The 24,034-nt window shown below is 42.2% G+C and overlaps 1 protein-coding gene across 5 annotated transcripts in view; it reads right to left on the bottom strand.

Moving 5' to 3' along the window:
- MAP9 (microtubule associated protein 9) overlaps positions 1-24,034 on the bottom strand; it is a 169,856-nt gene that overhangs the window by 113,707 nt on the left and 32,115 nt on the right. For 2 of the 5 annotated variants that reach the window (XM_069243068.1, XM_069243059.1), the window contains exon 4: positions 9,626-9,970. In XM_069243068.1, the coding sequence (XP_069099169.1) occupies positions 9,626-9,970 (345 nt within the window). Of the gene's footprint in view, positions 1-9,625; positions 9,971-10,058; positions 10,077-12,186; positions 12,349-12,662; positions 12,765-24,034 lie in introns of those variants that run through there. The other 3 variants (XM_069243075.1, XM_069243083.1, XM_069243094.1) reach the window with 3 other exon arrangements.

A 24,034-nucleotide genomic window follows, 5' to 3' on the forward strand; every position in this document is an offset into this window, starting at 1 on the left:
CCCTATACACTTCTCCTCCTTATGAGGGAAGTGTCCCCTGTCCTCTAGGCAAAGTTTAGACTGACGGCGTTTTGACTGATGTCCTGAAGACGAAGAATGATCCTGTGTGCTGACCTAATCTTTGGAGGGTAATTATGACAATGTAATTTGTAATTTGTCTGTTTGCTTTTCCTTTCTAGGTACCAACTGCTCATTTTGATAGAGACCATAGTTAGATGTTTTCTAAATTGGTGTTCTAAATTGTTTTTGCATGAAGCCCAACATGCTGATGCTAATTAGTGGTTAGAATAGGAGTTCACTTCAACTGACGCAAATAGACAAATAACTGACGTTACGCTATGCTGAACTGAGACATATTTGATATTCACTGTATTCTGATCTATGTTCACGCCGTGTTATGTTCTTATGTTTGTGATTCTTTCATTAATTAAATCTTATCACAGTTGCCATATTGTGACTATGCTCTTATGCTTTCTGGTATTGAGATTAACTCTTCTGCTCGTAGATTGTAATCAATAGGGAATAAAATTCATAAAAATTCTATCAAGGGTGTGGTTATTCATGGCTGAAAGGCCATGGTTGCGCCGAAAATTTGATTAATGACTTTATCGAAAGTAAAGTACATTGTGGTGGTGAATATTGATGACATTATTGATATATTACTTGACATATTGATCAGTTATCTCGTCCTACGGTGTCTCACCACTGTGTCACAAGATTTATTGGCCTAAAACGAGTCCCAATGTGTATAAATTAACATAGGACGCGTTAACAGAGGCAATGTGTAAAATATTTATGCAGCACACAAACAGTATTAAAGTGAAAACACTACACAAGAAAAATCCCACACCAATTTAGAAAAATAGAGTAAATTTTAATGCATTATTTGACACCAAAACAACAAAAATCAGTAGAACAGGAGTTATGAATTTCTAAAGTTTTAGTAAAAGCTAGCACCTAAAAGATCAAAGCGCCAACCACGGACATGTAGAAACGTGAGGCTGGTGTAAAGTAAAAAAATATGGCCGACCGCAATGGAGCGCTGTTTGGATTTAAGAAGTGTATGAGGCACGATCAGCTCTTACCTTCGGACTTAAAAGAAATTTTGAGAAAATTGTTTTGAGAAGGTAAAGTTCAGAAGGGAAAAGCTGCAGGTGGTGCCTCAGGAGGAAGAGTTGTCTCCCAAGAGCCTTAGGGCAAAGCTGTGGTAAATATTTCTACAACCTCGGCAGTCTTTTTACAAGACCGCTGAATAACCGCCGTGTGGAAGACCGCCAGTAGTGGCGGTTTGCCGTTCGGCGTATTATGACTCTTGGCTGCTCTCTGTTCTTTTTCCAACGGAGAGCCGCCAACAGCCATACTGGTGGGTGGTGGGGAAGTGGAGGTTGCTCCACCTTCACCGCCTCGCCAACAGAACACCGCCCACCGAATCAAGTCCTGTGATTCGGCGTGGCGGTGTTCTGTTGGCGGTGTGGTGTCGGCGGAGCAGCTCCCATGGCTCCCGTTCCCTCCCGGAGGATCGACGGAACAGGTAAGTCGATCATCCGTTAGGGGAGGGGGGTGTTGTGTGGGTGCATGGGGGTGTGCGTCTGTGTATATAGAGGGGGTGTGTGAGTGCATGTATGCTTGCGGGGGTATTGCGTGTTTTGGGAATGAGTGCGTGTATGTCTGTGGGTATGTCTGTATGGATGTGTGCGTGTATGTTTGTATGTGGGTGGGTGTGCGTGTCTGACTGTGTGTGTGGATGTAGGCATGTATGTCGGTGTGTGTGTGTTGGTGGTGCCTGCGTGCGTGTCGTGTGTGTGTGAGTTCTATGATGTTGGGGGTCGGGGTGCGGAGGGTGGCCCTGCCACCTTTGGGGGGTGGCAGGGGTGGTGGGGGGTGTAGTGGAGGGAGTCGGTGGGGGTGGGGGGTGGGGGAGACCCCTATCAGTGCCAGGGAAGGAATTCCCTGGCACTGATAGTGCTTACCGCCATGGATTTCATGGCGGTTCCAACCGCAGGAAATCCACGGCGGTAAGCCGGGTCAAAATACCGCTGCCTTCCTCCAGGGTCATAATGACCCCCTTAGTCTCTTTTTTGGAAGTAAAACAATTCCAGTGTGATGAGGGAGAGGGCTGTAGCTAAAGACAATTCAATAAAGCCGGATACCCCTTTGGCAAAGGACTGCTGAAAAAGATTTGTTGATGTGGAGAAGAACATACTGGGAGAAGACGCAAAGTCAATCAGAAAGATAGGCAAGCAGGTTGGTCCCAGTCTCCTTCTGGTTCTCAAATCGGTTTGTGAATTGGCTATATCGGCACCTTTAGCAATATAAATCAAGGGCCTAAGGCTAGTGGAACACCACTTGGGGGTTCAGGACTTACTCAGGCTGGGTCCAGGTGCAGGATCAAGATGGTGAAGTTTTTTTGTGTCCCTGTGGCTCTGAACAGGAGGCAAGCAAACTAGCCTTTGGAGTCAACCTGCTAATCCTGGGTTCAGGTGAAGATGCAGGGCTAACCAGCAGTATTTCCAGGTACAGCAAAGCAGTCTCGTAGAGTGCACAGCAGGGGGAAGTCCTCAGAGGGTCCTTCTGCAGGTTCAGAAGTGAGCTGAAGAGTTGGAGTCTGAAGATCTATTTTTATACTTCGTCGCCCTGTTTCTGGAAGGTGGGATAAGCTTCTAGACAGTGTCTTTGAAGTTCATGGAAGTTCCTGACTCCAATTCCCTGGCTGCAGTGACAATGTGGAGGTGACAAACCATTTGTTTGAAGGATCAGCATATCATATTCAGTTGCAAATGGGGCTGTGCTTAACTCCGCCACCCCATCCTGCCAGTAGAAGGCCCATTAAGGCACATCTAATCCCCCTATTGTGTGACTGTCTGGGAGGAGTTCACAAAGTCTGTCAGCTACACTTAGTCATGTGACCCATGACAGGTGGCAGACACAACAGGCCTAAAGGCAGGAAAGTTCAACTTTCTACAAGTGTAATTTTCAAAATTCTAATAAAAAAAATCAGAATTTACCATTAAAGTGGGATTTTCATTACAATTTCATATGTACCAAACATGAATTGAACACCTGGTCCCAATCAAAAGTTAGCACTTATTAAATGTAATAAGGCAACCCAATGTTATCCTATGTGGAAGGCTGACCTCACAGTAGTGAAAAACAAAGTCAGGAGTTCTTCACTACCAGGACATGTAAAACTTAAAAGTACATTACCAACCTTTTAATTACAATGCACCCTGCCTTATGAACTATCTAAGGCCTACCTGAGGGGTGACATGTATGTAATAAAAGAGTAGTTTAAGGCTTGGAAAGGGAGTTTTATGACAAAGTTTACATGATTTACAACTGCACTCAGGCTGCACTGTCAGACATGTTTTAAGACTCTACATAAGTAGGTGACACAATAACAGCAGGATACCTACTCGCAGCATTTAATTTAGAGGGGCCTGGGTACATGGTATACAGCTCTATAAGGGACTTACAAGTAAATAAATATTCCAATTGGGTATTAACTATGTTTTAGGGGAGTGAGCTCAAGTAATTTAGCACTGGTTAGCAGTGGTAAAGTGCACAGAGTCCTAAGGTGAACAAAAATAAGTACAGCAAAATGGAGGAAAAGAGAAAAAACGTTTGGAGGAAAGACCACCCTAAGGCAAACAGGTTCAACAGGACATTTTCTTAGTATGTGTTAGAAATTGGGTCTCTAGCGCATCCTGTCCAAGTAGAGACAACAATCCTAGCCAGGGTAAGTCTGATACACACTCTAAATGAACCTGTGCTCACCCTCTGGCAGCTTGGCATAGAGCAGTCAGGTTTAACTTAGGAGGCAATGTGTAAAGTATTTGTGTAACAATAATTACGGTAACACAGTGAAAAACACCAGAAAAACCTCACACCAGTTTAGAAAAATAGAGAATATTTATCTGAGTAAAACTGGACCAAAATGACAAAAATCAAATAAGTAGAACTCAAGATATGGATTTTCAAAGAATAAACTGCAATGAGTGTTTTAAAGTCAATAGTGCTGAAAGGTTGCTTGAGGTCACGCTAGACCGGGGTAAATCCAAAGTTCAGGCTGACTGCGATGGGGTGCACGCCAGCTACAGGAGGCCCGCAAAGCCTGCTGGAAAAGAACCTTGGATTGAGCAAGCGTCGTTGTCAAGGAGCGATGTGAAAGGAATGTGTTGGTTTCAATTCACGCAATCCAGTAGATAAGTTGGTGTCGAGCCTCACAGTTGGGCCCTGATCGGCATCCACCTCCATTGGTATGTATGCGATGTGTCGTAATCGAGCTGCGCAGTGATCTCCTCGGATCGGTGCTGCTTCATCGTCAAACCTTGCTGTCAGGTCCTGCATCATTGTCGAATCAGCAAAACGTCTGTGTCAGAGGGCAGTGCATTGGTTCCGGGCAGCCCAATGGCTCCAATGCTTTGATTCTTGCACAGAAACAGCTGCAAAACCCACTTCTACAACCTAGGACTGGATTGGCACCTCAGGCAAGAGTAGGATTCACAGATGGCAGAGTCCTACAGCAGGAGCAGAGATGCAGGCAGTCTTTGAAATCCCTGGTCCTGAAAGAATGGGGGCAAGCAAGCAAGCAAGCCCTTGGACTCAATTGGTTCTGTAGAGGACGTAGAGAGCAAAGTCGATTTCTTCTCACTCCCAAGCAAGAGGCAGCAGGCCAAAACAGCAATGCAGCTGAGCAGAGTGGCAGTCCCTCCTGGCAGCACAGCAGTTCTGCTTCCTTGTTGGGGTTTGGGGTGCAATACTTATACCCAGTTGAGCATTTGAAGCATTTGAAGTCCAACTGTCCCTGCCCTTCCTTCCCTGGCTCCAGACACTCTACAAGGGGTTATGGAGCTCTCTGTGTGGGGAGAAGCACTGCCCTATTCAGGTGTGTCAGCTCCTCCCTCCCATTAATCCCCAGGCAGACCCATCAGCCTGATGATGGGCCATCGGGATGCAAATGTCGCACCCAAGCTCCCTCCGTGTGTGACTGTCTAGAGGAAATGCACAAAGCCCATCTGTCACACACCCCAGATGTGTTTTCAAAGACCGGCAGTGGCACAGAATGGTTAAACTAAAAAAATTGCATCTTTCCAAAAGTGGCATTTTCAGACTTATAGTTGAAAACATGCTTCTACATGCTTTCTGGGGAAACACCATACAAACAAATTATGAGTACTCTGTGAAGTGACAGCGGAAAATTATTCTATAGGTAATTTATGAAAAAAGGAAATGAATTAATCTTTTTGAAGTATTCCTCCTCAATTTATATTTGACATATGGTATAGTGACCTTGGCAAAGGCTGTGGCCTGTTAAACAGATCTCAAATACATTTGCCTAAGTTAAATGAACAATCATTTTTATTTAAAAATTACCATTAACTGCTATAAGTCAACTGTCCATGGACAGTGAAAAGTACAGATAGGCGGAATGAGAGAAAAGAAAATTCTTTCCCACTTACACTTAAAACAGAACATTACTTTAGACCGTATTTCTCCTTGCCCCCTGCTACAAAGAATTCTTGCAATTTTAAAATTCATTTAAACTTCAAATCTGTGCCTTTGGGACAGAAACAGCCAAATCCAAGCTCACTGCATATAGCTAACCTGGACTGAGACCACTACTTGGTAAGTTAAATTCTTAACTGTTTATTAACCTTATACCAATTTGGAAATTTGAAATCCATTGTATGAGTTATATGTGAGCTCATCTGAAAGCATGTTGTGGCATAAACATTTCTGACCTGGGTCGCAATTTTTTCACATTATTTGGGAAGCTGGTCGTTCCATTTGTTACTTCAAGGACAAGCCATTAATACCCACTTTCCTAGAGTTACATAGATAATGTTTATCATTCAAGATTAATAATTAGGAGAGTATGTTTTATTACAAAAAAGTGGGATTTGAGTAATAGGTTTAACTTGGCTTTCAGACCAGACCACACTGCTCTTCTAGGATAACATAGGTTGTACTTTTGTTTATATCCAGCACTGTGTGGCATTTCCCCTTAGCTCACTTCCAATTTGAGTGTGCTTCTGTTGTAGAACTATTTTCACCATTGTAGCCTGGAAAATCATTCACATAGATATGAACGAAGTCCTCAACTTTTCAAAAATGCTTCACCCACATTGACTGCAAATATTTGCATGACACAAACATTTGATTTTACCCATAGTGAAAACCAAAAGGTGTAAAAGATATGATCTATTTGGGTAGATTAATTCAGTTGTAGGTCTAGGCCTGCTACTGGGCACATACTTTCTTTTCGGTGAATGAGCTAGATGATGAAATACATGTTTGATTTGCATACATGTAGACAGAGGCAAAATGCTTAATGTGTATAATACTGTAATTTGTTATAGCATGTTCTATGTAAATGTACAAATTATCCAATATAAATGTAGTATGATTGTTTTTTTTAGACTGCTGATTCCTACCACCACGGCAGCCTCCGCCACCCGTCAAACTCATAATGACGGCCTCAGTGTGAAGGTCTGTGACCTTCACACTGAGCTATTCATCTTTTTTTAAAATATTTCTTTCAGCCCTTTATGGGCTCTCTGGGACCGCAAGGGAGCCCTCAAGGGCTCCCCGGTGGTCCCTACATGTTTTTTATTATTTATTTAGTTGAAAACATGCCCTTTACAGGCTATCTTGAACCACAGGGGAAGCCTCAAGGCCTCCCCTGCGGTCCCACTGCTTCACGAAGCAAGGAGCTGCTTTAACAGCAGCTACCTACTCACTGAAGCAAACCCTTCATCAGGTATGCGTGCAAGGAACAGAGATGAAAGCTCCACTGTTTGGCAGCAGGACCTCCTTGACTGTCAAACAGCAGAGTGTTTGCTGTGGCTTGGATGCAGCTTCAAAGCTTCAGCCAAGCCACAGCATACAACTATGTCCCAGGGGTGGGCCCCTAGGACATAGCAGGAGCAGACCCTGGGGGGGAGGGTGGTGGCCCCCAGGGCCATCAGCTGCTCTCTAAATGGGGCTGCATGGCCCCTATCTAACATGAAGGAAGCCTCGGGGAGGTGGCATGGAGGGGGGGCCCAACCCCTACCCCCGCAGACAATTTTAATCAAGCCTAGGGAGGTGGTGGTCCTGGGGGCTGTGTAACAGGCCTCCCCCACTCCATTAATGATTTTTGCACCAGGGAGGTTGTGGTCCACGGGGTGCAAGGGGCCCCCGCACTTCATTGTAATAATGCCCCCAGGACATGGCCCACCCGGGGGCTTATAGAAAATGAAGCATAAGAGCCCACGCCTAGTGTTTTTTTTGTTGTTTTTTTTGTCATTTTTGCCCGATTTGTGGATCCCACAACCAGAGCTAAGGGGTCAGGGTGCCTGTAGCCTGGCCCCTCTTCTTTATTTTTAACTTTTTTTGTGGGACTCTGCTGAAGCCCAGTCTCAACATGGCTGACAACACCGTCCTGTTGAAGTGTTGTCAGCCAATCAGATTTCAGCACGAGATTAGGAGGGGTCGCTAATCCTTTGCATCCCTAGATATACAAATTAGGATTTTCCTTAATTTCTCTAAAACTACTGAACGGATTTACACCAAATAACAAAAAGGGTTCTTTCTGGACCAAGAGCTACCTTTCTGCCAAATCTGCTGTAATTCTGTCCAGTCGTTTTGGCGCTATCGCTGTTCAATTTTACTTATGGGAAGTAACAGTGGAAACGCTCTAAATTTCACCTCCGCTTAATCTTGGCCCGCTTCACGGACCACCAGAAACTTCCCAGACAGCAGCTCACATGAATTGTTTTGGAAATATCTGTGAAGATTAGTCAAGTGGCGCCAAAGATATAGGCAAGCAAAAACTAGTTTTTTTTTTCTATAGAAACTAGGTCCTAACTATAAATACCTGGTGGCAACACACACACACACATATATATATATCTCCTAGAGAGTTAATCTATAATAAGAAATGTAGTAAACAAAAATGTGATGGGTTGATTGCCTGAATTAATCTCAGCTACTGATAATTACTCTGGCCTTTAACCCAGTCCATCGTTTTTACAATCCATGCCATATCAGACCAGATCCAGTTGTAGGCAAATAACCCTTGGTCCTGGTCCTTTAAGGACAGTCTAGCCTACATTGCCAGGCCAGGACCTTTCTGACCGTGAATACAATACAGGCTTATGTAATAAATGGTTACAGGTTATGGGTCTTAGGCCTAAAAGTCCTCTCATGACAGGATTTCATGGTAAATTTTGGACACCCCGTATATTTGCAAGTGGGCAACCTGTGTAAGAAAGTAAATGTGGCACCCTGCCTAGGATTATTTAAAGGGTACCACAGTTTTGTACAAATCTAATTAATTTTTTTTTCTTTTAAAACACACAAAAAGAAGACGTTGTTAATTCTAATGTCAACTACAAAGATTTGGTAATCCAACACCAGTAAATCTCAGGAGTTTTTTTTCTTTAAAAAAAAACAGTAAGGTATTAATCTATGAAAAGTAAATAGGAAGCTCAAAAACATCTTATAATTAGCTACCAATGATGTGGTAGCAAAAATCAATTATGTTGGTGAAAGCGGTATCTTTACGCCTCATTAAAGTGATCTAAAAGGTAGAAAGGATCACACTTCTTGTCAATAAACGTAGGGAAGTCAGTATTTTCTTTTTCCCAAACTGTGAGACTATTGTTTCATCCTCAGAGTATTACCCATCTTTAACCCTGGGATAAACATCAAGAAGAATAGTATTTTGGAACATAGAAATGTTGGCTTTTCCGTTGGATGCTGGATCACTCTTGCTGAATAGTAGCAAGCGCTATACTCCTTGCCCTGATAATTTAATAGCAGGCAATGTTTATGTCACTTCTATCCACTGGTGAAGAACATTGCATTGCTCCAAAAAGTACTGCATTAAAAAAAAACTACTAATATTACTTAGAACATTATGGCTAAATCACATAAAAAATATTAAATTGTTATACAAAATATTGGCTAGGAGCTTTAAAATGAGAACCTGTGTAAACAAAATGGATATAAAAAGGTAGGGAAATGGGTGGATAGTAAAGACGGGTAAAAGTGTACTGGGTGTGGTAAGGTAAGTATAGCTGATGCATAAAATATTAGGTACATGGCTGTTTCATGATGACTACTTAATTCAACGGTGAGCAAACATGGCATCTCCAGGGCACGTGAGAATTGTGCACTACAGAGAACATCCAGGGTTTCATAAAATCCCCAAATCGTACACAGTACCTACTCAAGCAGCTAACTTGCATGTGGAATCCACTTCTACCGGAAATATGCATTTCTTTTAACTGTATCCCCTTTTTGTGTGTTCTAAACAAATAAAACAAATTCTGATATCAAGCTAAATCAACACCAGAATTCGGAAGAACATTCACCCCTTACACACAATGCATTTTAGACTAAAACAAGTCATATCTTCAATATAGCATGTCCAAAATAATTTTTCTTGCTAGCAAAAAAATATGTCCTGATATATAGTTGCCACCTTCACATGCATGCTTAGATTTAGTTCATTACCACTGGCTTGAAGGGTTAAATTATTTATAATGTTCATAGTTGCATTCATAGCCAACCTGTTCACTAACAAATCAATAATAACGTGCATATCTGATTGAAAAAGCAAAAGCATAGGAGATCTCACCTGATTGTGAAGATTTAATTTTGTAATCTCTTGGTTTGGGTATTGGTACAGGTTTGGCATCTCCCTCATCTTGAATAATTGATTTATTGTATTTCTGGTATTCAGAAAAGAATGGCGATTTCTGTTCCCCACCATCAGGCCTCCGTTCTTGGCTGGATGGCGGTTTATTTTCATTATTTGTGTCCCCCCACTCATTATCTTCATAGGAATCAATTAGGTTTTTACTCTTTAGAAAGGACATCTTCCTGGGCTCATCTTCATCATCAGACAATAAAAAATTGCTAGAAATTGTCCTTTTCGTCGTTTTATTTGTTGATTTCGTAGTAAAATTGTTTTTAAAGACATCTGAAATTGAAAAGATTTGAATATTACCAAAAATGCTATTAGCTGGTCATAATCATTTCTCAACATGAACTATAAGAAGAAATGATACCTTAATAGTAAATCCAGTACACTGGTGCTCCAATTGATTAACAAACTAAGGAATCCAAGCTACATGACTGATGAAAGGAAAATTATTTTTTGCTATTGGTTAGAAAGAGTAGTAAAAGACATTTAAGCACAAAGAAAAATAATGGAAGTTGGTTGTTAAAAAGGGAAACAGAGTGAAAATAGTCCAAGTTCTTAACATTGATTAATTATTCAATCAGTTGTAAATATAAATAACCAACATTGAATGTCAAAAGTGTTAAAATATATTGGTAGAATCAATGTATCAAAATAATGGGGAATATTTTTTTCAATTTTATTATGAGACAAAGGAAGGTTTGGTCATGAAGAATAACATACATAGTATTTCTATATTGTTAAAAAAAAAGTATTTTTAATTTTACTGCTGTCTGTTATATTTTGCATAGATTTTGTCTAACAAAATAAAGATAAGTATAGTTACATTGGCGGCTGTGCAATATCTATTATCCCTAGATTATACATTGGAATCAAAAATACCCCTTCGTCTGAAAGCTTCACACTAGCACATTAGTAAATAGAAGTCACGTAAAGCAGAAGATTATTTGCCCATAGCATTTGCAGTGAGGTGGTTGCATGGACACAAACCTGGGAGCAGTGTTTAGGCACTTGGTGGCTCCTCAGAACTTTGGAATGTTTCTGTGCTAAAGCTATGAAAGACAACATAATGTTTAATAACATAACATACCAATTCATTTAGTCATTCTGATATTAATTTAGATGTAGAATATGCAACAATGCCTGATCAAACTGTAACTTGTTTAGATGTTTATTTTATCAAGTGTACGGTCACCTTAAATACATGATATATAACTGTTAGAAGACAGTATGTGCTGGCATTGCACAAAGGTTGAATATTTTGTTACTCATGTTAATTAAATTTTATATGGTCAAAGAATTTTGGAAGCAGAGGCAGGTCTTAAAAAGCAAATGTTATGCCTATCACTAAGTAACTGTTCTCAAGTCACGAGCTTAGCCTAAACCAAAGTATGGTAAAGAAAAAAGACTGGTATATTAATTACAACTGTATTAAAGTCCATATCATTTAAGTGGAAAGAGGCTACAAAGTTAATCAGCACAGCCCAGAATTATTTTATAACGGGAGAAAAACCCAAAAGGTTTTTAAAAAGCTAAAAATCTACACACTGTAGATTTAAATCTACAGTTAGATTTCTATCTTTCTGGGATTCTCAAACACCCCCATAATATCCATGAATATATATGGAAATCAAAACAAGTTGACATTTCCAGGTGTAGTCTACCTCTGCTAGATCTACCTGTGTAATTTAAATGGTGGCAAACAATCTGCCTCATTTGGTATGGCAGACTTGTGGGTGTGTACAGCAACCATATTTATTTTCCTCAATTCCACCATTTAAACACTCTTCACTTCTGCCTTTTCAGTAGTTCTACAGATCCTCTAAGCAGGGAAACTCCATAAAAAATGTTTGTGAATAATAAAGAAAATTGAATGATTTCCGACTATGTGATGACATTTTAAGGGACCACCCATATCAGACCCTCCATCTTCCCCAGGAGAAATCTTAAACCTTGTACTGTGGACAATCAAAAAAACTTCCATATGTGGAGGAATTTTCCCTAGGAGTAGAAGAAGGTCCTGTCTCTTGGTAAGGTGAGCTCTTGAAATTGTAAAACACTTAGAGCCTCATTATGAGTTAGGCGGGCTGACCATTGGCCTGCCAGACATGTGCGGAGGAGACCGCACAGCCCAATTACAATGTTTCAACTGGGCTGACTGACGGAATACTCCGTACTAGGAGGTTTCTGCCGATCAGCCCGGTGGAAACAGTGTGGCGACATTGACCTTGGCTCCTCAGGGAGCTGAAGCCAATGCCGTCACACATGGTGCCTCTAACTCCTTTGGAATGTACATTTTGTACTTTATAATAGTTGCCTAAAGGGTAGTTTTCAGGACTACTATGCCACTGCCTGTCCCCTATGTCAAAGAGATTCAAATGCAATATTTAATAGGTCATCAGACGGTGCACTCCCCAGGGAAAACACACCAAATCCCTGAAATCAGCAATGAATTGCTGATTAACCAATTCTGTACATGAAGGCACACGTCATACCAATGTCTGTTAATAGTCCATCTCCAAATTTTATTTCATGATGCTCTTCTCATCACAACATGGCTGCCCATTGAGCTCTGCTGTTATCACCAGCCACTTTCGCCACCAAACTTTTGCCAACACTTGTTTCGTCTGGGAAATAACCCATAGACTTCATCAGGGCTGCAATTACATATAAAATATTACATAGTATATTAAACCATGATATCCTAAAACCAATTAATACACCTCTGTGAACCCTGTGGAAATCAATCCATATTATACAACTTCCTTATCCTCCCAGTGAATTAAGTGATCAACCAACTGAATTCGTATATATCCATGCTATTAATACATAAATACACTTATCTTTATATAAATTAAACCATTAATTAAACATATTTTCCCCGTGTACATGCACATACATGAGACTCCACTATTTGATCAATTCTTATATCTCACTAGAGTGGATTGCAGAACTAATCCCAATTAGATACCTGTAATCCAATCTGTACTCCACCAGAATGTTAATCATCAGTTATTCAAATATACACCTTTATCCATAATGTAGATATACTTGTTTACATATCACTTTGATTCCTTTCACCATCGGGTTTCCTGCAATAACAATTATCAATATCATTTTGTTATTAAATACCCATGTTGTTTAGCATTTATACGTGTGCTTTAGCAGACAGTGCGCATTCAGAGAGTGCTGGGCAGTGGGGCCCCTGCACTGCCCACAACATTTTCATGGGCAGTGCAGGACCCCCCTGTGGCCCCCAGCACTGCCTTTCTGTCAGTCTTTTCATGGTGGGGACCCCACCATGAAAAGACTGGGGGAAAGAGAAGTTGTGATCAGCGCAGTGCTGAACTCGAGATTGACTGCTGCCAACCCATCAGGATCCGTGATCCTGCCCGTGGCCGCGGTCTCCTGGTGGTCCGACCGCCAGGGTCCTAATCTGGCAGTCAGACCGCTAGGAGTGCATCGGTCCGACCGCCACTGCAAGTTTGGTGGTCTCATGACCGCCAAACTCTTAATGAGGCCCTTAGTCTCAGTGGTTACGAAACATATACTCCTTGTAGATTCAGGTAACTACACATCAAAATTCAGGCTGATCCATTTAATTATCATTCTAGATAGCACCGAATTCTCTTGTACCATAAAATATGGTTGAAATCGTTGAAGCACAAATCAGTACCCAATATCCTCAAGGTAATAAAAATATAAAGTAATAATAGAGAGGATAATTGGAGGAGAAAAGAAGGCAACACAAAGGTTAAAACACTGACCTGAAAACTAACAAAATGTTACATTTATAGCAGTAATAGTAAATTGAAGGATGCTTGCACCAACAATCACTTTATAGCTTTCTAAATTGAAGCTCCATCATTTAAGAAGGAAACCATTTGAGAATCTATGGTTTGGACTATACTCTTTCCCCCTAATTCCTCTGAATCTGAATTGAATCAAACCAAATTTGCAAATTATAAAAAATGCATCTATTCACCAGAAACACATAGTAGATGCCTTGGAAAAGATTGTAATTTCTCCCATTCTCATCTACGTCAATCCATTACCACCGGACGGGTCTCCCAGCTATTACATTCACTTAATAACCACACCCCACATGACACACACACACATATATGCACAAACACACACACACCATCAAACTTACATGTTAAAAAAGTGTTTACTTAAGCACTCCACTGTCACAACCTCAGCAACCTTTCAGACAAATAATCTCTCTGACACACATCAAACCCCGGTGTTACCCTGCACACCAGGTGTGTCATATCCCAACAAAAAACATCACACTCGTATGACAGTGGTGCAAATACTTGAAGAATTTATTACACTCAAAGGAGAATTCACTAGAATGAAACAAATGAGCAATGCCAAATCCAGTTTCCTGTCGTCTCCAACTACTCTGGCACAAACTAAATAAAAATTCCACTGAAATAAACATTTACTTAATCAACATGATCACTGTTGTTCCACTTTACAAAATTAAGCCACTCCACCAATTTGTACACAGTATTGGTGCTTTTCAGGCACTGGCCCTACCCCACATAAACTGGCCTACCAAACCATGTCCTTCATGCAATTTTCCATGCATCTGTCTATCTGACCAGGGGCTAAAGGAAATGTTACCTTATCTGTACATGACATGCCATTTGCCTGGCTCAAGCCACCAGCTCATCACATCAAATTGACGAACTTTTATATTAGCTGTGTTGTATAGCTATTTTAGCCAGGTTTTAGACATGTTCTTTTAGCTTACTAGGCCTGCTGCTTTGCACTTTAATCTAGTTACATTTTATTCATCATTGCTTTAGTTTTCTAGCAATGGCCACATATGCGGTGCTATTTTATTTTCTTTATCTCATTGTACTTCCACCTAGGGAAGCATCATGTTCTTAGTATGACATTTATTTCACTTTGTGCTTTCTCCAAGGCTACAGTCAGCTAAGGGTGCCGAAAATCGTGGTACGCTGTGTCACCAACATTCACAGAAAAACAAACGCTCATATGTATGGACCATTTCTTAGAATGTCAGCTGTTTTATTATAAAAACATCCCTTTGTCCCAGACATGTTAGAGGGAGATTCCAGCCAGATGATGACAACTGTATGCTGATTGCTTTGCTGCAGCTACTTGCTTAGCCGGCTGGACCCCTGATTCGCATGGGGACAGTGTCTCTCTAGACTACAGGCTTCTTCCTCCAGGTATGAGGGATGATGTACCCCCAGTGGTAAAATCCGAAGGGCAGATTAGGATTATTACGCTGTATATATATATATATATATATATATATATATATATATATATATATATATATATATATATATATATATATATATATATATATATATCTCTCTCTCACTCCTATTGACAGTGTGGTAGGATTATTCTTGTGTTTTACTCTGTGAGTCACCTGCTTGCTTTTATTTTGTTTTATCATCCTAGAGTTATTGCAATACATGCCATTTTATCTAAGATGCAGTTACTTCAATAAATCCTTATTGAACTATATTCTGCCTCTCTTGTCTTTGCCTGTATGAGACTTTTAGTAACTGAGAGAAAGGGATGGAATCTGATTAACCACGATTCCCCTGAGGAGTCTTTCTTGTCATGTGCCCGGTTGCCACAATCATCTCGACCAGAGATGAGGCACTGCTAGTTAGCCAAAGAACCTGTATTAGGCTGACAGGTGTCATGTGGTGTGGAAACATACAATCCATGTGATCCTGTCTCCTATATGCAGTAGTCTCATGAGCATAATGAGAACCTATGTGACATGGCGCTGCCAATTTCTGGTCAGGCACTGATATTCGGATCCTCTTTAGCCTCTGTCTCATCGAAGGCTAAAGACACCATAATACTATATATGGAGACGTCCGTGGTACTGAGGATTTCCTCCTTAGATAAGTAGTACCTATCTTGAGCTGTAGGTTGTTCAAGCTTGAACCTTAAAAGGACCAATCCCCACTTGGTGTCCTTATCTCTGAACCAACTTCTACCATTAATATGGCAAACCCACAACGGGTAGCAATTGCAGTAAATATGCGACCTCCCCTTACTGCACATTTATTGGCTAATGGCCTAACGGCTCAGGGTGGTCCAGTCACATTTGGTGTAACAGAAATGTTTTACTCTTGGGTCATTTTTTACAGCAGTAGATGGGAACACAAATGCATTTCACCACTACACACCTGCTAAGATACTTGCACAATACAGAGCTTTTGCATATTTAGAAATACCTTTATCTTATCAAGGCCATAATAACTGGCTTGATGGAGCCCTACCACATACAGTATTACATATTAGGTTAGGTCCACTGAGCAATGATGGCCCAACCTGGCCTTTATTGGCCACATATACACCACACCTTGATGCAGCAACCTTAGCAGTAGCTGATGTTCGCCGCCTATAGAGCTCATGACAATATACAGACTATTAGTACAGTTTGTTATGCAAATATTAAATACTAATCCAGCACGTGCTGCCCAATTGCAACAACATGCAGTTATGCCAGGCATTAACCCTGCAACTGTACATCCGATCATGGGTAAGGTACCCACCAAGCGGACGGAAATTCCGTTTAGGTTAGCTCGAAAAATAAATGCACTGGAAGTAGTTTTTCCTCATACAGAACCTCAGGATAAACATAGAATTCTCACTATGTGCTTGGCATTTGGGATGGTTCCCACAGTTAATAACTGCAATACATGGGGCACGGTATTTGCCACCTCTATACTGTAGGAAAGTACCATCTTGCCTGGCATGTTACCCCCATATTTCACTGTATATATGTTGTTTTAGTTGTTTGTGTCACTGGGACCCTGCCAGCCAGGGACCCAGTGCTCATAAGTGTGCCCTGTATGTGTTCCCTGTGTGATGACTAACTGTCTCACTGAGGCTCTGCTAACCAGAACCCCAGTGGTTATGCTCTCTCTGCTTTCCAAATTGTCACTAACAGGCTAGTGACCAATTTCACCAATTCACATTGGCATACTGGAACACCCTTATAATTCCCTAGTATATGGTACTGAGGTACCCAGGGTATTGGGGTTCCAGGAGATCCCTATGGGCTGCAGCATTTCTTTTGCCACCCATAGGGAGCTCTGACAATTCTTACACAGGCCTGCCACTGCAGCCTGAGTGAAATAACGTCCACGTTATTTCACAGCCATTTACCACTGCACTTAAGTAACTTATAAGTCACCTATATGTCTAACCTTTACCTGGTAAAGGTTGGGTGCTAAGTTACTTAGTGTGTGGGCACCCTGGCACTAGCCAAGGTGCCCCCACATCGTTCAGGGCAAATTCCCTGGACTTTGTGAGTGCGGGGACACCATTACACGCGTGCACTGTACATAGGTCACTACCTATGTACAGCGTCACAATGGTAACTCCGAACATGGCCATGTAACATGTCTAAGATCATGGGATTGTCACCCCAATGCCATTCTGGCATTGGGGAGAAAATTCCATGATCCCCCGGGTCTCTAGCACAGACCCGGGAACTGCCAAACTACCTTTCCCGGGGTTTCTCTGCAGCTGCTGCTGCTGCCAACCCCTCAGACAGGTTTCTGCCCTCCTGGGGTCCAGCCAGGCCTGTCCCAGGAAGGCAAAACAAAGGACTTCCTCAGAGAGAGGGTGTTACACCCTCTCCCTTTGGAAAAAGGTGTCATGGCTGGGGAGGAGTAGCCTCCCGCAGCCTCTGGAAATGCTTTGATGGGCACAGATGGTGCCCATCTCTGCATAAGCCAGTCTACACCGGTTCAGGGATCCCCCAGCCCTGCTCTGGCGCGAAACTGGACAAAGGAAAGGGAAGTGACAACTCCCCTGACCTGCACCTCCCAGGGGAGGTGCCCAGAGCTCCTCCAGTGTGCTCCAGACCTCTGCCATCTTGGAAACAGAGGTGCTGCTGGCACACTGGACTGCTCTGAGTGGCCAGTGCCAGCAGGTGACGTCAGAGACTCCTTCTGATAGGCTCTTACCTGTGTTGCTAGCCTATCCTCCTTCCTAGGTAGCCAAACCTCCTTTTCTGGCTATTTAGGGTCTCTGCTTTGGGGAATTCTTTAGATAACGAATGCAAGAGCTCATCAGAGTTCCTCTGCATCTCTCTCTTCACCTTCTACCAAAGGATCGACCGCTGACTGCTCAGGACGCCTGCAAAACCGCAACAAAGTAGCAAAGACGACTACTGCAACCTTGTATCACTGATCCTGCCGCCTTCTCGACTGTTTTCTGGTGGTGCATGCTCAGGGGGTAGCCTGCCTCCTCTCTGCACTAGGAGCTCTGAAGAAATCTCCAGTGGTTCGACGGAATCTTCCCCCTGCACCCGCAGGCAACAAAAGACTGCATCACCGGTCCTCTGGGTCTCCTCTCAGCACGACGAGCGTGGTCCCTGGAACTCAGCAACTCTGTCCAAGTGACTCCCACAGTCCAGTGACTCTTCAGTCCAAGTTTGGTGGAGGTAAGTCCTTGCCTCCCCACGCTAGACTGCATTGCTGCGTACTGCATGATTTACAGCTGCTCCGGCGCACTCTTCCAGGATTTCCTTCGTGCACAGCCAAGCCTGGGTCCCCGACACTCTAACCTGCAGTGCACAACCTCCTGAGTTGTCCTCCGGCGTCGTGGGACTTCCTTTTGTGTCTTCGGGTGAGCTCCGGTTCACTCCTCTTCCAAGTGCCTGTTCCAGTACTTCTGCGGGCTGCCTGCTTCTGTGAGGGCTCCATGACTTGCTGGGTGTCCCCTCTGTCTCCTCACCCGAGTGGCGACATCCTGGGACACAGCAGCATCCAAACCCCCTAACCGTGACCCTTGCAGCTAGCAAGGCTTGTTTGCGGTCTTTCTGCGGGGGAACACCTCTGCAAGCTTCTACACGACGTGGGACATCCATCCTCCAAAGGGGAAGTTTCTAGCCCGCTTCGTTCTTGCAGAATCCACAGCTTCTACCATCCGGTGGCAGCTTCTTTGCACTCTCAGCTGGCATTTCCTGGGCATCTGCCCAATCTTGACTTTGTCGCGACTCTTGGACTTGGTCCCCTTGTTCCACAGGTACTCTCGTCCGGAAATCCACTTTGGTTGCATTGCTGGTGTTGGAATTCCCCTATCACGACTTCTGTGCTCTCTGGGGAATATAGGTGCCCTTTACACCTAATTTTCTGGGTCTTGGGGTGGGCTATTTTTCTAACCCTCACTGTTTTCTTACAGCCCCAGCGACCCTCTACAAGCTCACATAGGTTTGGGGTCCATTCGTGGTTCGCATTCCACTTTTGGAGTATATGGTTTGTGTTGCCCCTATACCTATGTGCTCCTATTGCAATCTACTGTAATTATACATTGCTTGCATTACTTCCTTTTGCTATTACTGCATATTTTTGGTATTGTGTAAATATATCTTGTGTATATTTGGCATCCTCATACTGAGGGTACTCACTGAGATACTTTTGGCATATTGTCATAAAAATAAAGTACCTTTATTTTTAGTATATCTGTGTTTTGTGTTTTCTTATGATATTGTGCATATGACACTAGTGGTATAGTAGGAGCTTTGCATGTCTCCTAATTCAGCCTAAGCTGCTCTGCTATAGCTACCTTCTATCAGCCTAAGCTGCTAGAAACACCTCTTCTACACTAATAAGGGATAACTAGACCTCGTACAGAGTGTAAGTACCCCTTGGTACCCACTACAAGTCAGGCCAGCCTCTTACATATACTACCGCACACAGTACAACAACACTTGCCAATCTTTCGGAGGAGTTAAAACAAATTCAAGATGAATTTGGGGCTGCCCAGCCCTGGAATTGGGGATACAATTCATGGGTAATTCTGCCACAGTGTCTTCAATAATATTAAGTAACCTTAAAGGGGAAGCAGTTGCACTAGCAGTGTGCATGCGGCTCCGGGACATTCCTGTAAAAGATCAAGAACGTGAGCTACCATAGATTATTGTAGAGACCTATTCAAGTATTGGTCGAGCTAGTCTGGGGGCCAGACCGATTAAACCACCATTTCAAGGCAGATTGAGCAAAGATACTACCAAACAAGCAAATGAAGGTTCTAAAAAATGGGACCTAAAAAAGAAAGGGGAGAATCTCTGCATGCAGAGACCCCGCAAAATAGGTATAACCTTAGAAATAGGGATATATAAAAACACCTGGCAGATATCAATATACTGATACACGCCAATCTCGTTCCTTTCAGAACTCACCAGAAAAACGCAGTGAGAGAGGTGGGCGGTCAGAGCAGCGATCTGAGTATGTGAAACCGTGAAAGGACTCACACCGCTCGTTTGAAGTTTCGGTTAAAAAAAGAAGAGAAACTTTCCCAACAAAAACCCCAATTTAAAAAGAAAAAGGTGGCAGAAGTTACAATTAGACATGCCACTCAAGAAGAGGGACTTATCTAAGAACAGGAAGTGTTTTAGTTTACTAGACCTGCTGCTGTGCACTTTAATCTAGTTACATTTTATTCAGTATTGCTTTATTTTCCTAGCAATAGCCACATTTGCGGTGCTGTTTTATTTTCTTTATCTCACAGTGCAGCAGAGGTCACAATAGTTTGCCAGGATCTTCAAGAGCATCTGAAGGTGAATGAAACTGATGACTTCTTACAAGTTGAGACTGCGGACATGAGTGTCTCCACACCCGATAAGGTGTACAGAGTAACTATTCAGTTAGAAGGAGACATTGAACGTAGGATAGACGCCATCTTTTGGGACTGCGTTGTTTCCATTTATGATATTTTGCTGGCTAAAAAAGATTGGTAGCCACAACTTATCCGCAATCTCAATACGGAGAGGATGTAACTGAAAAATACTTCTCGCCCCTTGTTCCCAGAAAGCTTGTTGAAATGCACACCATTGATTGGGCAGTGGTGCAGGCACCTTCGTTATATAGCAATCATGTAGGGTGGGACAACGATTCCCCATATCACGCAATACCAATAAAATCCCAACCTCAATACCCAATAAAATATGATGCAAAAGCACCTGTGAGGGAGATCCTCAACCAACTGGAGTACCAGGGTGTCATTGAACCCTCTGACTTATCTATGAATAATCCATTATTTCCAGTCATTAAACCCAGCCATTCATATAGTATAGTCTTAGACTTCAGACATTTAAACAGCCATACAAAAACATTTGCCACACAAAATGCACACAGCACAGCACTTAATGAAGAATAAAGTGTGCAAAAAATACAAGACAACCCTGGACATATCCAATGGGTTTTTCTGCCAAAACATATCGCCTGAAAGTAGGGACTTCTGACAACTCCCACAAGGGTGCAAGAACAGCCCAGGACTGTTCTCAGCTCATGTAACATGTATACTACACAACATTGACCCTGAGGCGTTGTCATATGGGGATGACATTTATCTCACAGACGACGACCTCATGCAACATTTAAGATGGGTAGCCACATTGTTGTAGGATTTGTCGAAATCTGCTATAAATTCAACTTCAAAAAAACAAAGAACAGCCTTCAGTAGTGTCCTATTTTTGGGATATGAACTGTCGGATGAAGGCAAGAGCCCTGCACTCCAATTTTTTAAAAAGTGCACACAACTACAACATTAAAAAGCTCCAGTCTTTATTGGACTTTTTACATTTTGGCAGAACATACATTCCACAACAACTATGCATTACACATTTAAGCGTTATATGACTTAATATGTCCTGACTTCACCAGCAAATACTGGAGAGTCAAACACACGTGCATTCTTAGAGAATTACAAAAAGACATGCTTGAAGCAAAACACCTACATACAAGGGACAACAAAAAACACCTGATCATCAGAGTAATTGCTAGTGCATTGGTTTCATCTACGTAACATTCAATGAGGGTGAGACCGTCCCGATTGCATACAAACCACATTTGTACTCTACAACTGAACAATGCTTGGCTCCCACTAAGAAAGTCCCCGTTGCTGTTCAGATGGCTGTGTTGGAGCAGATATGCTAATATGCGAATATGCTAATGAGTTGCGTATACATACTAATGAGAAGAACGATATTAATAAATGAAAATAACGTGCAATGTGCAAAATGCGCCCACAGGGAGTGGTCACCATCTGTGCTAAAAGTACTAAATGCTGTGAAATTTTTAAAGTTTAAATTAATATATCATAATTAACAATATAATCTATGTTTTGTAATGCCATATGTTCTTAGTTTAGCCAGAGGCCTAGTCAGCTCTAAGCCTTGCTTGCTTAAACATGGAGACGCAATGAGCTGCCACAGACTGGAACTGGAGAGAAGAACCTTGAACTGTACAGTGTTCAACTATGAGCTCTGCCAAGAGAAAACTGCAAACTCACCAGCGGACAGGAGACGATCAGAACAAATTGATACAATTACGTGTGGAGTAGGCTTAAATGTACTTTCCCAGGAGTTGAACAATGGAGCTACAGACTAAGAGCTGGGAGCAACAATTTCGTTAAATGAAGAACCGGATGATGTTCTCATCGACAGAAGAACCAATCATGTTAAGGGAACTTGAGTCTCAAAATAACATAGACAAGTGGTAAACAAAAATTATAGGTTAGACTCATAACCCCTGATATGGTTGACTGACTGGCAAATTGTGGGACGGACTTAGAGACTCTAATAAAATGTCATGACATGAAGGGAAAAATCAGAACGGAGAGGTGAAAGTTGATGACGTCAGGAGATGCTGTCCGAAGAGCTGAAAACTTGGGCTTGCTTCTGTGAGCCTGAGCCTTGCTGATGACTAATGACCTGGAGATGAAGTCTGACTCGTTGCTGATCTATCTTGGATAGGTAGCTATAACCTGACGGACTAATGAATGCTTTTCTTTCTAGGTACCAACTGCGCTGTTTAAAACGTTTTTCTCTTCTAGATAGATTTTTCAAATTAATGATTTTTGATTAAATTGTTTTAGCATGAAGACCCACATGCTGATGCTAATCTGGAGATAGGTAGGCTGACAAGGGTGGCTGAGGGTGGCTGTGACTGACTTATATTGCTGAATCATTCGATATATTTTTAATTGCTATTTGCTTGTTGAACGTTGATTGCATATTAACAAGTGATGAGAATTATTGCTTATGTTGGAAATAAAGTAAATTGGTAATCATGATATGGTTGAATGAAGTTTTATGAGTAGAGTTGTAACTAATAGGGAAAAAACAGAACTAACTTTCATATGAGTCATGGGGTTTTTTCTGACTAGATTAGTTCATGGATATTTGAGTCGATCAGATTGAATTGTTGAAGTTTTCTTTACTCGCTATACTTGACTAGGATACCCTATGCGATCCAAAAGATTAATCGACCTATACGCGTCCCCTTGTAAGTTTACTTACTAAGGACAAGGCGCGCCAGCAGCTGTCATTAAAGAGAGAACTCTGGCCCAGGGGAAATGTATTTTTGTCCTCTCCCCCATCCCAGCCCTTGAGGCTGTTAGCAAAGCTAGCGTTCCTAACGCTAAAGTATTACATCCACGTTGGATCCAATGGGCAACGTCTCTGACAGCCACTGATGTAGACTATAATTTTTACTCAAAATTACAAACCCAAGAGTTTTTGCAATATGAACTTGAATATCCAGCTCAGGCAAACACATTGCCTATTTACCAATATCAGACAATTTGGTATACGTATGGTTCAGAGCAACAAGCAATCGGCACCAAACATCAATACTCTGCTGCTTGCCCAGTCGTGAGTGGAACATGGAGGATAGCAAGTTCCGTACACAAAATACGTACACGCAGACTCTAGGAGATTGCACTGCACCACTTGCAGAGCTCAATGCTCTGGTGATGGCACTGGAACATACGGATCCTGAGCAGATGACTTTGATTGTCTGTGATTCGTATTATTATGTCCAGTCCTTCTCTGAATATCTGCATTACTGGAAAACACAGACTACTGTGGGGGAAAGTAGCAGAGCTGAAAGAAAGGCTACCTAATGTGCATGCTGTGCATACACTAGGACATCAGCGTGTTGGAATACACGTTGAAGACAATACTCTGGCTGATGAAGCAGCCAAATCAGCAGTAGCCCTGGCTTTTGCTGCTGCAGTAACTCATTCTAAATTGAAAGTGGATGATGATACGCTGGCAGCTGTGAAAGCTTCGACTGACGGCACGCCTTTACCTAAAGCGTATCCTGCTAAATATTCCTATTATGTGGCAGGCTTGTTTGATGCACAAGTAACAATACCAGATGTGGGAGTTCGAGTAATTCCCAATAAAGCCCTAAGACCTGAATGAATAAAAGCAGCACGTGAGGGAGTTGCTTCTGCTCATGCTGGTGTGGTGGGTACAATTTCAAAATTACAGTCACGTTATTGGTGGCCAGGTCTCTACAAACAGACCAAGCA

Source organism: Pleurodeles waltl, chromosome 1_2 (genome assembly GCF_031143425.1).
Source record: "Pleurodeles waltl isolate 20211129_DDA chromosome 1_2, aPleWal1.hap1.20221129, whole genome shotgun sequence".
Lineage (NCBI taxonomy): Eukaryota > Metazoa > Chordata > Amphibia > Caudata > Salamandridae > Pleurodeles > Pleurodeles waltl.